This window comes from Typha angustifolia, chromosome 8 (genome assembly GCF_048772165.1).
Source record: "Typha angustifolia cultivar Huaian chromosome 8, ASM4877216v1, whole genome shotgun sequence".
Classification (NCBI taxonomy): Eukaryota; Viridiplantae; Streptophyta; class Magnoliopsida; order Poales; family Typhaceae; genus Typha; species Typha angustifolia.
Window position 1 is genome coordinate 2,685,850 of NC_133246.1, and position 17,572 is coordinate 2,703,421.

General features: G+C 33.8%; 1 protein-coding gene across 2 annotated transcripts; it reads right to left on the reverse strand.

Moving 5' to 3' along the window:
- Nucleotides 1-155: 155 nt before the first annotated feature.
- LOC140765452 (putative nuclear RNA export factor SDE5) lies at nucleotides 156-13,910 on the reverse strand. Of its 2 annotated transcripts, none has more exons than XM_073104557.1 (12): nucleotides 13,787-13,910; nucleotides 11,238-11,864; nucleotides 9,608-9,633; nucleotides 8,206-8,283; nucleotides 5,667-5,740; nucleotides 5,301-5,539; nucleotides 3,036-3,118; nucleotides 2,817-2,873; nucleotides 2,415-2,482; nucleotides 2,198-2,301; nucleotides 2,022-2,092; nucleotides 156-638 (listed from the first exon to the last, which is right to left on the reverse strand). In XM_073104557.1, exons 2-12 carry the CDS (start codon nucleotides 11,806-11,808, stop codon nucleotides 528-530), a joined length of 1,482 nt encoding a protein of 493 aa, XP_072960658.1. In that variant the 5' UTR covers nucleotides 11,809-11,864; nucleotides 13,787-13,910; the 3' UTR covers nucleotides 156-527. The 2 variants fall into 2 exon arrangements, with proteins under 2 accessions (XP_072960658.1, XP_072960657.1); XM_073104556.1 differs by lacking the exon at nucleotides 13,787-13,910 and adding an exon at nucleotides 13,640-13,780.
- Between the last annotated feature and the right edge of the window lie 3,662 nt (nucleotides 13,911-17,572).

Consider the following 17,572-nt stretch of genomic DNA (forward strand, 5'->3'; position numbering starts at 1 on the left):
TGAGACGATCTTCAATCACGAATTTACAAGATACTTGGCTTAACTCTTTACACATGGAGCGAAGCGAAATACATATATCTCAAAATCAGATATTTTGCATTACGTTAGATATATCAACTGCTAACATATCCCACACAAACCCTTTTAGATAACTCTAACAAGGTATTTGGCATTTCAGAAAGAAAAGGACAAATTACTGAGCCAAACAGTGTTCCAGAGCAAACGACTGATAAAGGTTACGAATCTGAGCCTTAATCGTCACAAAAGCACCACAATAACCAGACAAGATTATAACAGGGAAACGCCAAAACTTGCATACGGTCCTGCTTGTTAGTCTGCTCACAATTAATTAGCACCATCTTGTTAAGCATCTTGAAGCTATTTTAAAAATAACTATTTGCAATTTGTGCAAAATTTAAGTGTAAATCCCTTGGAAAAAGAGAGGCAAAAAAGCTGCTGGCAATGTGCACCTCAGAGAGGGACGAGAGAGACACCACTGTAACACTACAACCAAACGCATAAATCGATCAAAAACTCAATTTGCTTGGGTCTATTTGGTCGAGTTGAATGAAAATTGTCCCAGGATTCCCTTCCTCTTCAATCCAACCAATAGATTCTTTCTCTAGAAGCTTTTTGACCTGTTTAAGAGTCCACTGAATCGAATCACTTTATGAATTTTAAATTCACACCACTTTCTATCAAACTCAGTGCATAGAGCACCACATGCAAAAACAATATATAAACAACAAGATGCTAGATTTGATTTTTACTTATTTCAACGGTGTTTATCCCCAAGGCAGAAATAGAGTTATCAGTTATATCCTTGAGTTTCCACAATATTAAAGAATGTTAAGTGAATATATATATATATATAGGATACTGCCACAAAATCACAAATACTTCGGTTTTCTTAAACTTTGTAGGAAAGAAATGAGGAAACACACAACTGAGACTTCTGAATCATGTTTCCTACATTCTCACTGCAAGACTCATTGACAGTGAGACAGTTGTCAAATTTGATATGCCCTAGATAGTGGGTGTCACAAAAGCAAATCATATTTTATTAGCACTGCTCTATGGGTGTCATAGAAGCAAATCAAATTTCCGTAACTTCATAGTCATTGAAAAGCAGACTGCATAGATGTCTCCTTCAATTCTCTTATTTGTTTAGAAAACCCATGAATATCTACTTCTCCTAACATTTTTCTTTTGATCTATGAGACTATCTAAGATGCTGCTGATAAAGCATAATGGCGACTTCTAATGGTTAATGAAGCCATCAAAAAATGCAAGGAGAACATGCCTGGAACATAGGCAAACAACAATGAAGAGTTCCAAGATTCAGTTTTGCACTTGCACCAGAAATTGACCAGATTAATTGTCTTGTTCAGATTAGGTTTAGCTCTAATTAAGTGCCTTTACCTAAAGTTCTAAAGCTAAAGTCTAGAAAGTCAACCAATCAGGTTTCGAGTCATATTTAGGGATGGAATCTCAATTCATGTTAAGGACACGAATATACAATTGTTCTTAAGCTCTAAAGCCTGCTAAACAGGAGTGGATGAAACAGTATAATATGTTACTGACTTGCTACTGATTTGTTATATAGCACGTTATCTTCTTGTTGCATGCTAAGGTCTCAACCATAAAATCAATCAGGTTTCAGTCTCATGTAATTTCCAACCATGTTAAGGATGAACTTGTTCTTTAGTTTGAAGCCTGCTGTTAAGATTGGGCAAAAAAGTATAATACGTTCCTCATTTGTTAAGATAACACATTCTCTTCTTGGTGATAATGCAACACCCAGTGCAAAAACGAAAAGTCAATTTCCCATTTGCAGAGACCAAATTGAAAACTCATTTAAAGTGCATACAGATGGCATTAAGATTGGACACAATGAATGCATTCATCAATCAAATTCAATACACATCCCAATACAATAGCAATGAACATCCACTTTGAGTAGGTATATATCAAATGTAAGGAAGTTCTTTAATTAATTGACTGATGAATTAAAACCATACCATTCTGCTTCTTTTTCCTTTCTTCAATTCTCCACCATCAGCTTCCAGAATAACTTTCAAGTAATGGAATGCTAAATTAAAGCAAAACATGAGACTATTATCTTATCATATATGACTGAATTGAAAAGATGCCACTAGGAAAACATTTATGTTATTCACAAAATTATAGAACTTACATGGTATATTAGCTAAATTGCTAACATGTAATTTCAACAAACGTAATGCCTCCCTTGCATTAAGCACACTCAAATCGAGAGGCACTTCTCTGATTTCAGGTTTTCTGCAAATAAAATCAAGCCATAACAATATTTATTTAATAGACCATTGTAATTTAGGGGTCCAGAAACTAAGATAAGAGAGCAAATAAAGAGAAAAACTTAAACATGCACTTACCTTGGTTCAATAATCTTCCTGGCAGATTTTTCATCAGCTTCCCGTGCCATCTGATTATAGTTCTTTCCCTAGATCTCCAACAACATTATGAGGTTAGCTACTATATAATGTAATTGGCCTTTAAGTAGTTGGAAGATGTCTTCACATAAAATTACAGGAAATCTGGACTCTAAAGTTACATAATGACTATAGTTATCTTCATAAAAACATAACTATTTTGTCCCTAGTTAAAGATGGAATCAACATGACCTTCTTTCAACCAAATTGATGTGTGCAGGATCCCAAATGAAAGGAAATGTAACCTAATTCATTGAAATAAGTTCAAAAAAAATATACTTCATATTCATTAACTATTTATTTTCTCTCCGGAAGAAACTATTGTCACAGCATATTGAGACTTACTTGCTCTAGAAGGTAGGTAGCACGTTGACGATCGCCCACCGTAAATGCATCTACAGCCTGTAACATTTTTAGCATTCATGTCTTGAGCTTTGAAAAAAAAGTCGACTTGTTTATAAGAAAACATACTCATTAAATAAACTTGTAGAGTAGAGGCATGCTCAAACAAATGAATAATTTTGGCATGTACTAGTCATGGAACGATTGAAAAAAGACTCTTACAGCTTCATAATAAGCCTTCATTGCATTCCAGTGCTGCTTTGCAGCACTCCTTAGGAGCTGATAGTCATCATCTTCCACCACAGCTAGAAACAAGAGTGCATGAAGAAAATTTTGAAATAAGCTCTGCATGGTTGATAAAATTCTAGGGCATATATAGACTGATATCATGATCATTGAAATGCATAGTCCAGAATATTTTTTTCTAAAGCTGAATACTAAAGCTGAATACTTCAAAATAAACTACTTTTTAGAGAAGTTATATTTATTGTTTCAATTGAAACATCTTGCAAACTGGAAAGAAACCAGAGACCAAAACTAGAATTGCAGACAGCAGCCGTTGGATAGGACATTGATAAGCCAGGAATCCTTGAATGAATATAGTCAACATACTATGGGATTAGCATTCTCAAAAAAAAAAAAAACAAAACAAAAAACAAAAACAAAAAACAAAAACAAAAAACAAAGACAAAAACAAAAACAAAACAAAACAAAAAACAAATTAAACTTCATTTTTTTGCAATGATATTGGGAGCAGATAGATGTCCAAAGTAACCTGTATATGGATGTTGCCATCGATCAAATAAAGACAAATGCAAAGGCCTAACTGAAGACTGAAGAGTATCCTAGCATTTCCTTAATAATAGTCTGATTAGCATAAAAAATTTTGTTTAGTACAAAAAATTCTCATAAAAACTACAACAAATAATCCAGCATGTATGGAATATATACTAATCTCACTTCAATTTTTGCATTTCAAGAGTTTGAGACCAACAATTATAGTGATCCATAATATACAGGATATTTGTGCAAGGTCAGCCAACTATTTCATTTCAGTACTGTTAATCTAACAAATTTATTTCTTTGCAAGTTTTCTTAATGTACAGTAAGACCTTTCAACCAACTTTACTGCATTTTACTCGTAGAGATTACAACAGAGTACATGTCCCCAGAATATATCTACAACATCTCCAACTGGCCACGGCCATAGTGCCACCCACCCACCTGTTTCACTCAAGCTTTCCTTGATTGAAAGCCTGAGAGATTTGAGAGTTTAGAATCAAGTATGAGTCCAAAGATTATGTGGCACACCTCTAATATATTTTTCAGGGTATTTAAAGATATTTTTTGTTTAAATATATGTATTCAAACCTATATTAAAGTTTTTTCTCCTTAAATTATTTTTGTAAATAACCTATTTTATTAAAAATATAACAATAGTCAAGTAGAAAGTAGATTTATTATTTAACACATAATATGACTGCATACGTTCATTACTTGACAGTAGTTTAATAACTGAAATCAAAACTAAGTTGAGTATAGAATGACGGAAAGGATTAAAGATTTTATTTGCCAATTATGACTCAATTGTCAATATTTTGTGAATGAATTTTTGGAGAAAAGTAATAATTTTTTAATTAAGCTAAAATTTATAGAATTTGGCTTCCAATCAACTCGTATGGAGTTAATCTAGCATGCCTTATAACAATTTTTGCCTAATTTCAATGAATTCAACATATTAATTTCAGATTTTTTTTTTAAATTTGGAAAAAATTAGGGGTAATCTAGTTATGCTAAAATTTAGCTGAAAATTATAAAATTCTGGATCAAATCAAGTAATATGAAATTAATCTAACATGTTCTTATACTAATAATGACCAAATTTGTATGAATTTGACATAGTAATTTCAGAATTTTAAATTTGGGGGAACTTTGGGGGAATCTAATTTTTCTTTGATTAATATATTTTAAAAAGTATTTTTTATAAATCTAGTACCAACATGCTAAACTATAGAAAAACTCTTATAAATGATAGATATAGCAAATTGAGCTAGATTCAATTTTTGTAAACTCCAAATAAAGAGATAAATTATCTCTTCAACTAACCTTTAATGGGTTATTAGATTTTTAGGCATCACTGGAATGCATGGAAGTCGGCATAGGGATATGTCAGTGGCACAACCCATGTCAGGTGTCATGCCCGGCACAGCCATCCCTGACTATGATATTGACTTATCAAGTTCAAAAGGTACTTTGGCATCTCTTTTCTCTAATACGAATTATTTTGTGATTCTCAGCCAAGATATATCATAAAATTTTAAAATGCAAGCGCCTTATCGTCAGAAAATCCTACCATAAATTGAACAAAATGATACAACCAGTAGGAGAAAAGGAAATCATGTTTCTAAATTTAAAGAGTCACTGATTCTATTTGAACTTTGAAAAAAAAATGGCAAAAGAAAAGTTGATAATCATTTAAGAGCATACCATCATTATTCTCCTCAACTTTTCTCTTTGGAATATCGGTCAAATGTGATGAAGCAATGTCCTCTAGAGGCTTTGTGATGACTTTTTGCCCAATAACTCTTGTTCTATTCAACCCTAATTCAAGGCGTTTTCTTTTTGGTTCTTCTCCTGATTTCTCAGGAAGAGTGAACAGTGATTCCAGCACTTCTCTTGATAGATTAGATTTCTCTTTTTGCATGCTAGGAGATTCTCCAGAGTTACTGCATAAAAAAGGCATGATATTTTTTTTTACCGAAAAACAATTAAATGTTTCATCTGATTCACAAAAGCAGCAGAGGAAAGAGAAAAAGCAAAATAGGTGTGCATTTTTTTAATCAACAATAATACCTCCTAGTAAGAGAGGATTGTGGCCGACTTCCCTCGGACAAGCAAGTTCCTGTCATTGAGCACTTCCCTGCAAGCTATAAAAATTGACTGGATCAAGTGACTAAATTACTAAATATATCGAGTATAGCATACCAAAAGCTACATAGCATGGTCTAGTCATCATGTAGCACAAATGTATTTGCATGACATTAATGGAATTTGCATATAGACTTTGTATCAAAAGTAAAAGGGCAAACCAATTAGTTCAGAACTAGAACTCGACCCACCCACAATGCAATGTAGACTCAAGTCTAGTCTAGGCCTTGCGCGAGGGCTAACCGGTATGGGTTTTGGCACATTGAGAACTAATGTATTTGGGTATAGACTTCGGAAGTGGAATGATTGGACTGTCGACGACCTTGGCGCACATTGGACTAAGGCTCAACTCAAGTTGAGGCTTGGCTAAGACCTGAACACACTTTAGCCCTTGTTAGGCTTGTGGGTGCACATGCAAGTTGGTTCGAGCTAGGTAGACTAGAGGCATGTTCTTGGATTGCAACGTCACTTATGAGCTAAGGAGGTGGCCCTTTAGCAGCCTTTGGTTCTGGCCGACATGGCGTTGGTTCATCGTATTTTGCCCATAGATCATCCTTCTCGACCAGTTCAACGTGCATTGGTTCCGTTGTCGTGGTTTGTTCAAGCAGCCACAGTTCGGCTAAGCACCTCTCCGTCTGCCCACACGATGTCTAATCACTACAAAGTTCGAGGAAAGCCAATGTCATCTCTACCATGGCTTCCTGTATTACTAGCAAAGTCTGCAAAAAAACTTGCTGAGCAGTCGATGAAGGTGGAGACAGTGGTCTTGATGGTAAGTTGTTGATCTCTGTTGTCATGCCACTTACCGTCTGTGGAACCCTGGCCATAGAAATCCCCTCAGCAAATCGTGTCGCCATCCCACAAGTGGTTATCATCTAGTCCGAGGATACGATGGCTTTAATACCAAATTGTTTTACAAACCGATTAAGGCCGATCCGCAACAAGAAAGTCTATTGATCAACATAATGGAAGATGGTGGATCTCAATTGTAGAAGAGATAATGCCAGTGGTGATGGTAGAGGGAGATGAAGTACGGCAAAGAAAAATTAATGTATTTCTATTCCTAGATTATCTTACTCTTATTTTTAAGATAAATTCAAGACTAAAATAATGTATCTTATATAAAAGTCAGATACAATGAGTCCTACTAGGACAACCCTAAAGGCTTTACTTGACTTAAATTAAGATTTGTTTTAAAAACTTACATAACTTAATTAGACTTGTTTTAATAACGTATTTAACTTAATTAGACTTACTTTAAGGATTTACATAATTTAATTGAACTTGTTTTATAAGTTTATATGACTTAACTAAACTTACATTAATGGCTTACATCATAAATTAATTAAAAAATAAATAGACTCAATGCATCGCGCCCAATATCCCCTTGAGTCGATCTGATCAAACCCAGATCACATCAATAATTTATTGTTGGCTGAAACTACTAATGTAGAGAAGTTGGTTTTTTGTATGAATAGGTTCAAGTCAAACATATCAATTTGGCCAAAATTTCAAAGATAATACTAATTTGAGTTAGATTGGTAAAAAATATTAGAATGATAGCTCTAACAGACCTAAAAGTAATGTTCACCTAGACATCTGAATGATGTAGCATTTCACTAAATCCTTAAGTGCGACAATGTTTGTTAAACAAATTAATGAAAGTAAATAATCCTGAAAACTTTCTAAGAGAAGCAGCATTTTTCATGAAGCATCTAAAGTCCCAGACTGTAAATATCCATAAATCACTCAATGCCACTTCATTTTCCGACGAGGTTAATCGTTTTAGTTTCAACCATTGAGGCAAAGGAAAGGAACATAGCAAACTTCTATTTGGTAGTTGTACCAGCTAGACAAGGTAGAACTTGTTGCCATATATATTTGATGAAAGTAATCTTTCTTTCCTTCCTTTCTTCTATTTCCCTGTTCCATCTTCTTTATCAACTTCTACTGTTCCAGTTGTTTACACATTCTCAAGCAGCAAGTCCTTTCTTTCCATATGCAAAAGAAGTGCCACTGGGAGAACTATCAAGAGAGATGCTAGTGAAAATGGCCCCAAGCATGACTTAAAACAATTCTACATATTCTTCAATGAACACTTGATCCAACATAATCTTCCTTGATTTGTTGGAAAGAGAAACCCAGTTTCATGAGTCTCTCAATATTTGCAAATATGTGGAGAATCATGTATGTGCACACTAAAAGAAAGTCTTTCCAAATATCCTTTCAGGTGGATTTAAATTGGGTCAAAACTTGCTACAACCAAAAGGAGAAAAGCCCATAAAAATGAACATTCACTTTACTTGAGAATTTGATATATGTAACAAGCAGAAAGGTCAAAACAAATTTATCAAGTTTTTTAAAAGAACATACATGGAAAAAACTCATTGTTTAGCAAGTGAGGTATACAACCAATATTAGTAAGTAGCTTTTTAGCATCAACAATTTGAATTATAAGGCTTACTTCTTGTGACATATATCTGTCAACACCCTCAACCTTCTCCAAGGTTTTAGTAGATAATGCCAACAACTCCCCAATGCTCTACATGATAAAGAAGAATCACAAAACTCAATGTATAGATGCTGCAGAAACATATGGTGATGGTAGAAACATAGAGATTGGCAGATAAAGAGATCATTTCTTAAATAGTAAAGTGTTTCCTTTTATGGAACACTTTCTCGTGAATAGTATACACCGATCTAGACATGAAATATCTGTCAATACCAACCAAAGGAAATTGTGTTAATTAGCTCTCTGATTCTATTTACTTATTTCACACAATTGAAAACAATGATTATAGGTTTCGCATATCTGAGCAGAAGTCAAAAAATTAAGTTTATCCATTTTCTGATCATTCGATAGTCTAGAATGGTGGCATCTGTTTTAGTTTGTAAACAAGCAATAAGGAACAATGTTCGGGTGTAAATATAGAAGAACTTTCCGCTTCATCCAAAGTTCTATTAATAAATTAATATTGTTTCTTTCCGAATAAAGCTGAGAGCTGCTTTGCCCCTTAATATAATAAGTTGTGAATTCTAATACACTTAATTTAAGATGTTCCCTTGCACTGAATAGAGATGAATAAGGAAAAGTATACATGCAGCTTACTCAGGAGTTGGGATAAAGGATGGCTGTAGAATTCAGTATAATATCAATTTAGAGGTTATACAATATGCCAGATTGGTGGGAGCTGCTGCAGCGGTATGCAATTTCTGCAAACCAACTTGTACATACTACAGTTATAGGTCATTCCTTAGAAATTATAAGTCCGTGCATAGTCAATTGTTAGCAGATTTTTACATTTCAAATTTACAAGCAATCTGTTGGAACAAAAATTAGGGCTGTTCGAGTGATTTACATGAATAGCAGCTCACACGCCAAAATCATTTGTTCCCTTCGCCAACTAGATTAATTGGTTTCATGGACATGAGAAAAGCAAGCACCAACATTCCTCTCATGATACATCTATTATTCCATAGTGGACATCAAGAATCTTTGCTTAACAATAAGATAGTCTGACATTATCAACTATGTGATTAAGACCCACTTGAAAATCAAACTTTTGTTAGTCCTACTAATTTCTTGCCAACATCGATCTTTTTTAACTTAATACCTCTTTAGAACTCTAAAATTATGATGTGAACTCCAAATACCAACAAGGAGCCCATTAGTTCTTATATGCTCCTCTATCATAGTAACAATGATTAAGTAGCACAATATACTCTCCTATAAAAGACGAACAAGTTTCAATTAAGTTTCATAACCCTATTGTGCATATGACATGAGTCAAGAAATAACATCAAAAGAGTAGTAGTTTACCAAAAACAAATAAAGATACTCTGTTTATGAAAACCAGTACTCAGACCTTCTTAATGTCATATCCGCAACTACCTGCAAAAAAATTTAAGAGCAATTGAGTGGTTTATTTATATGAAAATGTCTGAGCAACAATTAATAGCTTGGTACATATATTTTTTCATCAAACAACATAACGTAAACTAATGCATCAAATTAAACTCAATATTTCATAGGCTATGTCCAAAAAGAACTTATAAATCAATCATTATGGATGGTTGTGCCGGTTGGCACTTGTTGTGCCAGTAATAGCACGGCACTTGACAAAAAATGTGCTAGTAGCACACCTGTCAATCATTGTGTCATGATGATGATGATGGTGATGGTGATGGTGATAATGACGGGACTCAGTCTAGTGGTGGTAATGATAGAGATGTGACATGCATTCCTAATACATAACCTTCCAGAGATGTATATTTTATAAAGGAATTAAGTCTGTAGATAGCAAAACATTAAGATAAGTACACTCATAGGATGGTATGAGTTCATTATCATTATCAGCATATCAATCACACCCACTAGAGCCACAATACTCTTATTATACTCTACATATATTTATGGTGTGTCCATGCCGACACTGGTCGTTCCCGTGCATTCAATAACCCATATTATAAGAGAATTATAAAATTTATATTTATATGAAAACTATGTGAGACGTTACAACGAACAATACTATCAATAGATGAGTTTTGAAGAATATCGATAGTATTTAATACAACATTTCCGCATTATCTTTGTGTCAACAAATGAAGTCTTTGATCCTCCTCAGTATTTTACGTTCAACTAAATATTAGTTTTAATTATTGAACTATTATCAATTAATATTATTTGTTAAATTCTATTATAAAGTGTTCAATCATTAATATTAGTTTTAATAAATGTATTCAATCATATTATGTATTGAATAATATTTATATTTAATTACTGTTTTATCTTTAATAAAATAGGTCATTACAAATATAATCTAAAGACAAAGCACTACAATGTGGATTCTAATACATATATTTAAACCAAAAATTAAAGATTGGCATACTGAAGATCCAAAAACATCTCTAATTATCTTAAAAGATTTATTAAAAATATTATAAATATGTGCCATTGGCACGGCACGGTCATCATTGCTTTACATCATCTAATATAATAGCATTTCTTCCACTTATTTTCAAAATTTTAAGTTTTAACAAATAATATGCAAATAATAGAGGTGTCACTTAATCTAACAGCGCGTGAACTTTTGTGGAGCAAGGTTGAGTATTTGAGATGCCAAATAGCTTGTTCAGTAATTTGAGGTAAGTTTATACAAGACTATTTCCTTCGTCACAAATTATGGTGAGCCTTACGGCAAAGACAAGTAAACCATGCGCAGATACTTAAATTACTACATTGAGGATGTATGACAGTACTCAATAAACTTTGGAATGCAATATATCATATATGTATATGACATACACATACACACAACTCTCCTAGATCTTAGTATCTTGCTTTAATAATTGCAGTATGCAAGTTGGCAATCCTAAGTAGGTAAAAAGAGCTATAATAGTAACAGATAAGACTTTGTGCCATTGGTAAAACGCTAGGAGCTCTACAACTATCTATTAAAAAGTTTAGAAAGAAATGGCATATAGAATGATGCTTACTAAGAACTTCTCGAATTGCATCTTTGTTGAGCTTAAATCCATCTCCAAGCATTGAAAACAGGAACTCTTCAACATCTTTATCATTGAAAACCTTTTTCCTGGGAGCAGAATCTGATAGTACAGGTTCCACATCTAATTCATCCATCAATGATTCGTGTACTTCAAGCTTCAGTGGTTTGTTTTTCGTAGATGTTCCATTTATAGACAAGGAGGGCCTGGCATATACTTTGCCTAGGACAGTTGACACAGTGCCCAGCGAGGCACTTAATTTCCTTTGCTTTGAACCCCCGGGATATTCGTCAATATTAGTTGACTTCTCATGGCATTCAAACAATGATCCCTCTGATTGAGAAAATTTACTCTCACCATTTTGTTCATGAACTACACCCAGAGAATTGGACTCTTGAAGCTGGTACAAAATATCACCAGCCATCATAACATCACCCTGGGCCGTGCAATAAGCAGATGCAATCTCTTCAGATGAACAAACTGAATGAAAGGCATCAAACAATGTCTCCAATGCTCCAGTCTCATCATCACATCCGAGAATGTTTGAACTCGAAGGATCCATAAAAGATATGTACTTAAATATATAGTTAGCTTCAAATGAGGTTTATACTGGATAACCTGACAGAAGAAGATAAATAAGCAAATCAATCAGCATGTTGTTGGAAAACTATGAAGAAGTCCCAAGCTAATAAAGCTCTGCAAATAAGTTGAACTATTCATGGTTCATGGAAGAGTGTGAAACTGGAATAAGGCACACAGCAATAATAAGGAAATTTATGAAGAACTGAAATAATGATTATGATGAATTAGTAAGATATGCGAAGTGTGGAATTAAACTCATCTGAGGTGATGCAAAAAATTTCATGAAGACAAGAAACCTCAACAAAGGAAACTAGTTATGTACTTATGTTACAACTTAAGAGATCTCTCTCCCTCTTTTATGGTTAAAAGTTCTAATCAGATGCAGTGACCTCCTTCTTTGTTCTCCCATTCGTCTCTCTTACTTACTAAATAAGTACTTCTGGCCCAGTACAATCACCATCTCTTCCTATTGTAACAGAAGATGATAAATCCTATTCAGTCACTCCAAAGAGAAGTTCTTCACACTATCCAAATTCCAGCCTCCGCCATGAAGGAATATTAAGTAATTTATAACCTCAGATAATTAACTTATAATTGAAGAGCAAGGAAGAACATGAAGATATAATTTCTAACTGTTAATAACACCACTAGAACATCAAGTAAGATTCTTTCGTGCACTCAGAATGACACTGATGAAGAACTGAAGGTATCAAATTTACTCACCTAAATTAACACATATTTGTAATAGAAAATAGGGAAAACAGGAGAAAATTTGTCAAAATTAAAGAAAGCTACACGAAAAAGATATTGTGAGTGTAGATCATCAAATGAAAGCATGTTAGTCAAGAGAGAAAAAAGCCTCTAAACCAACAAATGACTGGGCTTACAATTCTCAAAAATATAGAAGACCAATCAGCGCTATCCATTATATATTCTCCTCGAAATAAATTGCGAGTTATCCCCTTAGCATATCATTAGCAACCAAATAACATTGTTAGCGTGATTGCTCACTGTTATCTAGAAAGCGAACCTATTTTCCTTGCAAACAATCTCTTTGCAATAATAGCAAAAGAAAGAAACATTTTCATCATGAGATGGACCAAGTATAAAGCTTTTGAATGAGTTATAATCTATGGACTTTTCGCTGGCCATTTACCGATAGATCAATTCTAATCTTTCTTTAACATATATTTATTATCTTACTTTTGACAAGATAGACGGAATCAGGCCTTTCAAGTGCTTTTTATTGCAAATCCCACCATTTAGTTATTTCATATTGCATTCAGAGTGATACATGCTCTGCATGCGCAGACAATCATGTTGGTCAGTGTCAATATCTCATGGAAGCTTGCTTTATAAGAAAGTAAGACGCACTTCTCTTTCTTCTGAAAAATCTGAATAGTCTACCATTGCATCCTGAGCACACAAAGATCGGAGACAGATGCAACTGTGAAGATTTGCAATACATGGATCACAAACAAACATATCAACTCAACTACAACAAAAAGGAAAAGACGAATATAATGTCAACCTAAAGCATGACATCAATTCGCACACGCAAGCATATCATCACCCTCACGCTCTCATTGCGTGCGAACGAATCAACAGATTAAAAATTTCAAGAGATAAACACCTGATGACATCCGGAGAGGATTCAATCTAAGGAACAAAGATTTCATCAAACATCGATACAAAAGAAAGAGCAGGCATCAAGCCAAGATAAGAAACTCCCATCACATCAACAGTGCATAGGAGAGCACCATCTCTAGCAATGGCATAAAAATCGAAACAGAAGGCGTCGGAAAAGGAACCTCGACTCTAAAGATTTCTAGAAATCTTATCAATAGCAATGCTCCTGCGGATCGTTCTTGACGGAAATCGTGATCCACACGAACCGATCTTTGATCGGAAGATTAAATAGCAACAAGAAATGGAGAAGAGATCAGAGATCAACTCACTTTGGGGTTTCGCTGACACTCCTCTCTCTCTCTATATATGTATATATAGTAGAGGATGGATGAGAGAGAAAAGGGAAGCGGGTATATGATGGGTGATGGAGAATAATTCTTTGAGTTTAGAAACCCCCAAAATTGATTTAAGGAGTCCTAAACCTGTTCAGCAACTAAATATTCTTTTATCTATTTCATATCTAATCGAGTTTACTCTTTAAAAAATTAAGATTAAATAATCAAGTTCGGAGGTTAGTCTAAACCAAACAAAACTAGAGATTTTCTGAACTCACTTATAGCCATTGTTGTTTTGAATTTAGGGACCCTCGGACCCCTAAACTAGTTTACTCTTCAAAAAACTAATATTAAGAAATAAATCTAACTAGTTGAGTCTTAGTCTCAAACCAAACAAGATCTAAAAGGAAGAAAAAGAACATGACGTTGCAAATTTGCAATTTTTGTTAATCCTCTCCTCGGCTTTTATCAACTCTCTCCAAATTTCTCTCCTTAGAGATCTCTACGAAAAATGTATATATTAACTGAGGAAAAATTTTATGTAATAGTTGAGAGGATCTAAGGTAATAAACCTATTTCTTACTCTCCTCTAGTCCTGATGAATCTTCTAGAAAGTTAATAAATTTTGTTATGCGAGTCTTTGCTACAATTTCTCAAACAGAAGAAATGCAGAAGTTGAAATTTTTTCTTGTACATTGGCTTGCTATTCATGAGGATCTAGTCAAACATTTCAGAACAACTCCCAAAGGTCTTGGTCTACAGAAAGGTCTCATGGGAAACAAAAAAGCATTACAAAGATTATATATGTTAATGATGCAACTAAGCAGAAAGAATGAAAAGAACAAATACAATGGTGTCAGCAAAATGAAACTGAATTGGCTCAAGATGGCTTATGCTCTTCACTGTGTCCTAAATGCCCTAGATTTTAGCACCACCGTACTGAAAGAATAGCAACAGATGCAATGAAGAATTAATCAATCTTTCTTGCTCACTCCAGTGTCTTTGGAAGCCATTCTCTTCATCCGGCTGAAAGGTCCAACAGTGCAGTCCATGACATACATGTAAATCGATGCTCAATGTGGTACCCAACACTATATGTCATTAGATTCAAAGGCCCGTAGTATGAATACGTTTCATGTCTGGTTGAAGACATAGTGCTCAGATATGAAGTGGTCTGTTATAAGAATATAGGATGCATATCACCTCCAACAAAGGTTGCGAGTATCACATAGGCAATTATATGATGGACTTGGGAAGGCAAGGTTGTGATTGAGCTCAAGTATTGCTAGGAAGATATCGTTATTAAGAAAGGAGCCAAAGAAGTATGCAACGTTGAGTATCTTTAGCCATTTAGCACCATGGTGATAGGTTGCAGTCCATAGCTGGAGCAAAATAACTGCAATGATGTGCACCAACATTCATAGGTTATAAGAACGTTGCAGTAAATAAATGACAAAGATTTATGTTAATATTTAACACAGCAAGATTGTTTGTCAATTAGCAATCAGCCTCACAGTTCAACAAAACTTTGAAAAGACCATATCATCATTCTATGTTTGAACTGACACAAACCTGAAATACATCCATTTTGTTTCTCCCAAACAACTAAACTAGTGGAAGATTTAATCTGTTCAAACTTTACAGAGTACAATGAGGACATCGCCGCACCTATAATCTTATTATGGGTGGCAACAAAGGCAGCAATACAATAGTTTCCTATCAATTCTCATATTTTTATAATCAGTATTCTTTCATGAAACAATTGTTTCCATTGCTACATGTTCTTAAAATGGTATCACTTTTTATGTAAAATATAGAGAGAAAACCAAACATGTCAATTGATATAAACTATTAGTTGAGATCATTTTTATAAATAAATTGCTCAAAGTTTGAAGAATATCAGAAGAATTGAGAGGTATGCTAAAGTGTTGGCCAACCGTCTTCAAGGAGTGCTACTGGACTTGATAAGTGGCAATCAGTCCGCCATATTCGTCTTTGGGAATCTAACATCAGAAATGATAGTAATAGCATTATGTCTATCAAGACTTCATTTTTCAGAGTTTGTGGGCACCAAATAAACCAATGTTAAATTTTCAAAAGATCCTAACTAACAAGGGAAAATAAGGCGATATGTTTAGACAATACCTATACTATCATAACGAGCTTTATGTCTGTGAAACATTTGAGAAGAATCAAATAGAATAACTCTCTCACTTTTCAGGAGGATACAACAACACAACAGGAAAACTATAGCAGTCAAACTCAAAATAAGCACATTTATCAAATGCTAGGCTGAATACTATAACATGAAATTTGAAAACCAAGAACTATAATCTAGAATTCCTCCGAAGGCACATATTAATTTCATGTTTGGTAGCATATGTTCATAAGCTTAATCCTTTGAACTTAATTTTGTATCCAGTGTTTCACAAGTACCAATTCAAAATCCTTATCTCTTTATGCTCATTTTGTATATTGTAAGTCTCCCATGCCTTCCCAAATTAATGCATACAATAAAGTAATCTGCTAATATCATGAAACTAACCAGAAATTGTGTATAGAATCAATCAAATTAAAACTATGAGAAAAAAAGAGACAAACCCCACCGGGCATTATCATATATACAACCTAAAACGAAGCAACTCGTTAACTAATCAAAAGAAGACTAACACAACAATCTGAGCAAAACCCAACTAGGAAAGGCCTGCCTATGCAAAATGTCCTCAAATTTTCATTTTGCCGATTCTAAGCGACATTTACACGAAAACCTTGAGGACAGCCCAAGGGTTGGGGCTCGGGTAAGTCGGTGTAAGACCAGAAGAAGTCCCTCCTCTTGTGCACTCGCTCCTCTCCCTCTTTCCCAATCGCCACCATTTGAGAGCGAGAGCTTCTTATTTAAGTCCCCTCTTTCGCTATTTTTCTTTTCCGTTAACGAGAGTTTAATCAACGAATTTGTTTTAAATAAATAAAAAAAGAGGGAAGTGGTGTTCTTGTTGTCTACAACAACAAAGTAACTAAAAAAATAGACTTAAAAATAATTTTAAATCAAACTTTATCATAAGCCGGCTAGATTAAATAAGCTCAAAATAATATATATAATGAGTTTATTTTCTATATTATAATATAAATTATACTATATTATGAGATTTACTTAAATAGGTTATTATGTACTCTAATCTTATACAGTTTAGTTTTAAATTTTAATTCTATTAGTTTATATATTTTTTTAATCGGACTTAAAATTTGGCTTAGATTGATTAAGACTTAAAATTATTTATTGTTCAGTTTGTTTAGGCTAAAGCTCAGGTCGAGCCTATTGTAGAAACATAACATAAAATAAAAGCATATATTATTTCCAAACGAACAGAATGGAAGAAGATATGTTCATAAACTGCCACTAAAACAATAATACTAAGAGTACCCCAAATTTAGCCAACTCATATGGACTAAAGAAAAGAAATAAACCGTCACATAGTTTATTGGAGGGTCAAATATATTTTGCTTCGGTACTTATCCCCAAAAATATTTTACTTATTATATTTATTTAAAAAATCTTCAATCTATTTTATATTTTTACAGACTAAAATAAAACGGTTAATATTTCTGTTAAACTTAACTTAGCACTATGAAATTACAGAGATAACTCGTCTTTGTCTTCTTCGTAGCTAGGGTTATTTTAAAGTTGAAAGTAAGAGAAAAGATGAGAGAAGTTATAAGTATATTGAAAGGGGGTAAAGTAATTATAAGCTAAGTACAAAAAATTATTTTTTATTTTTTATT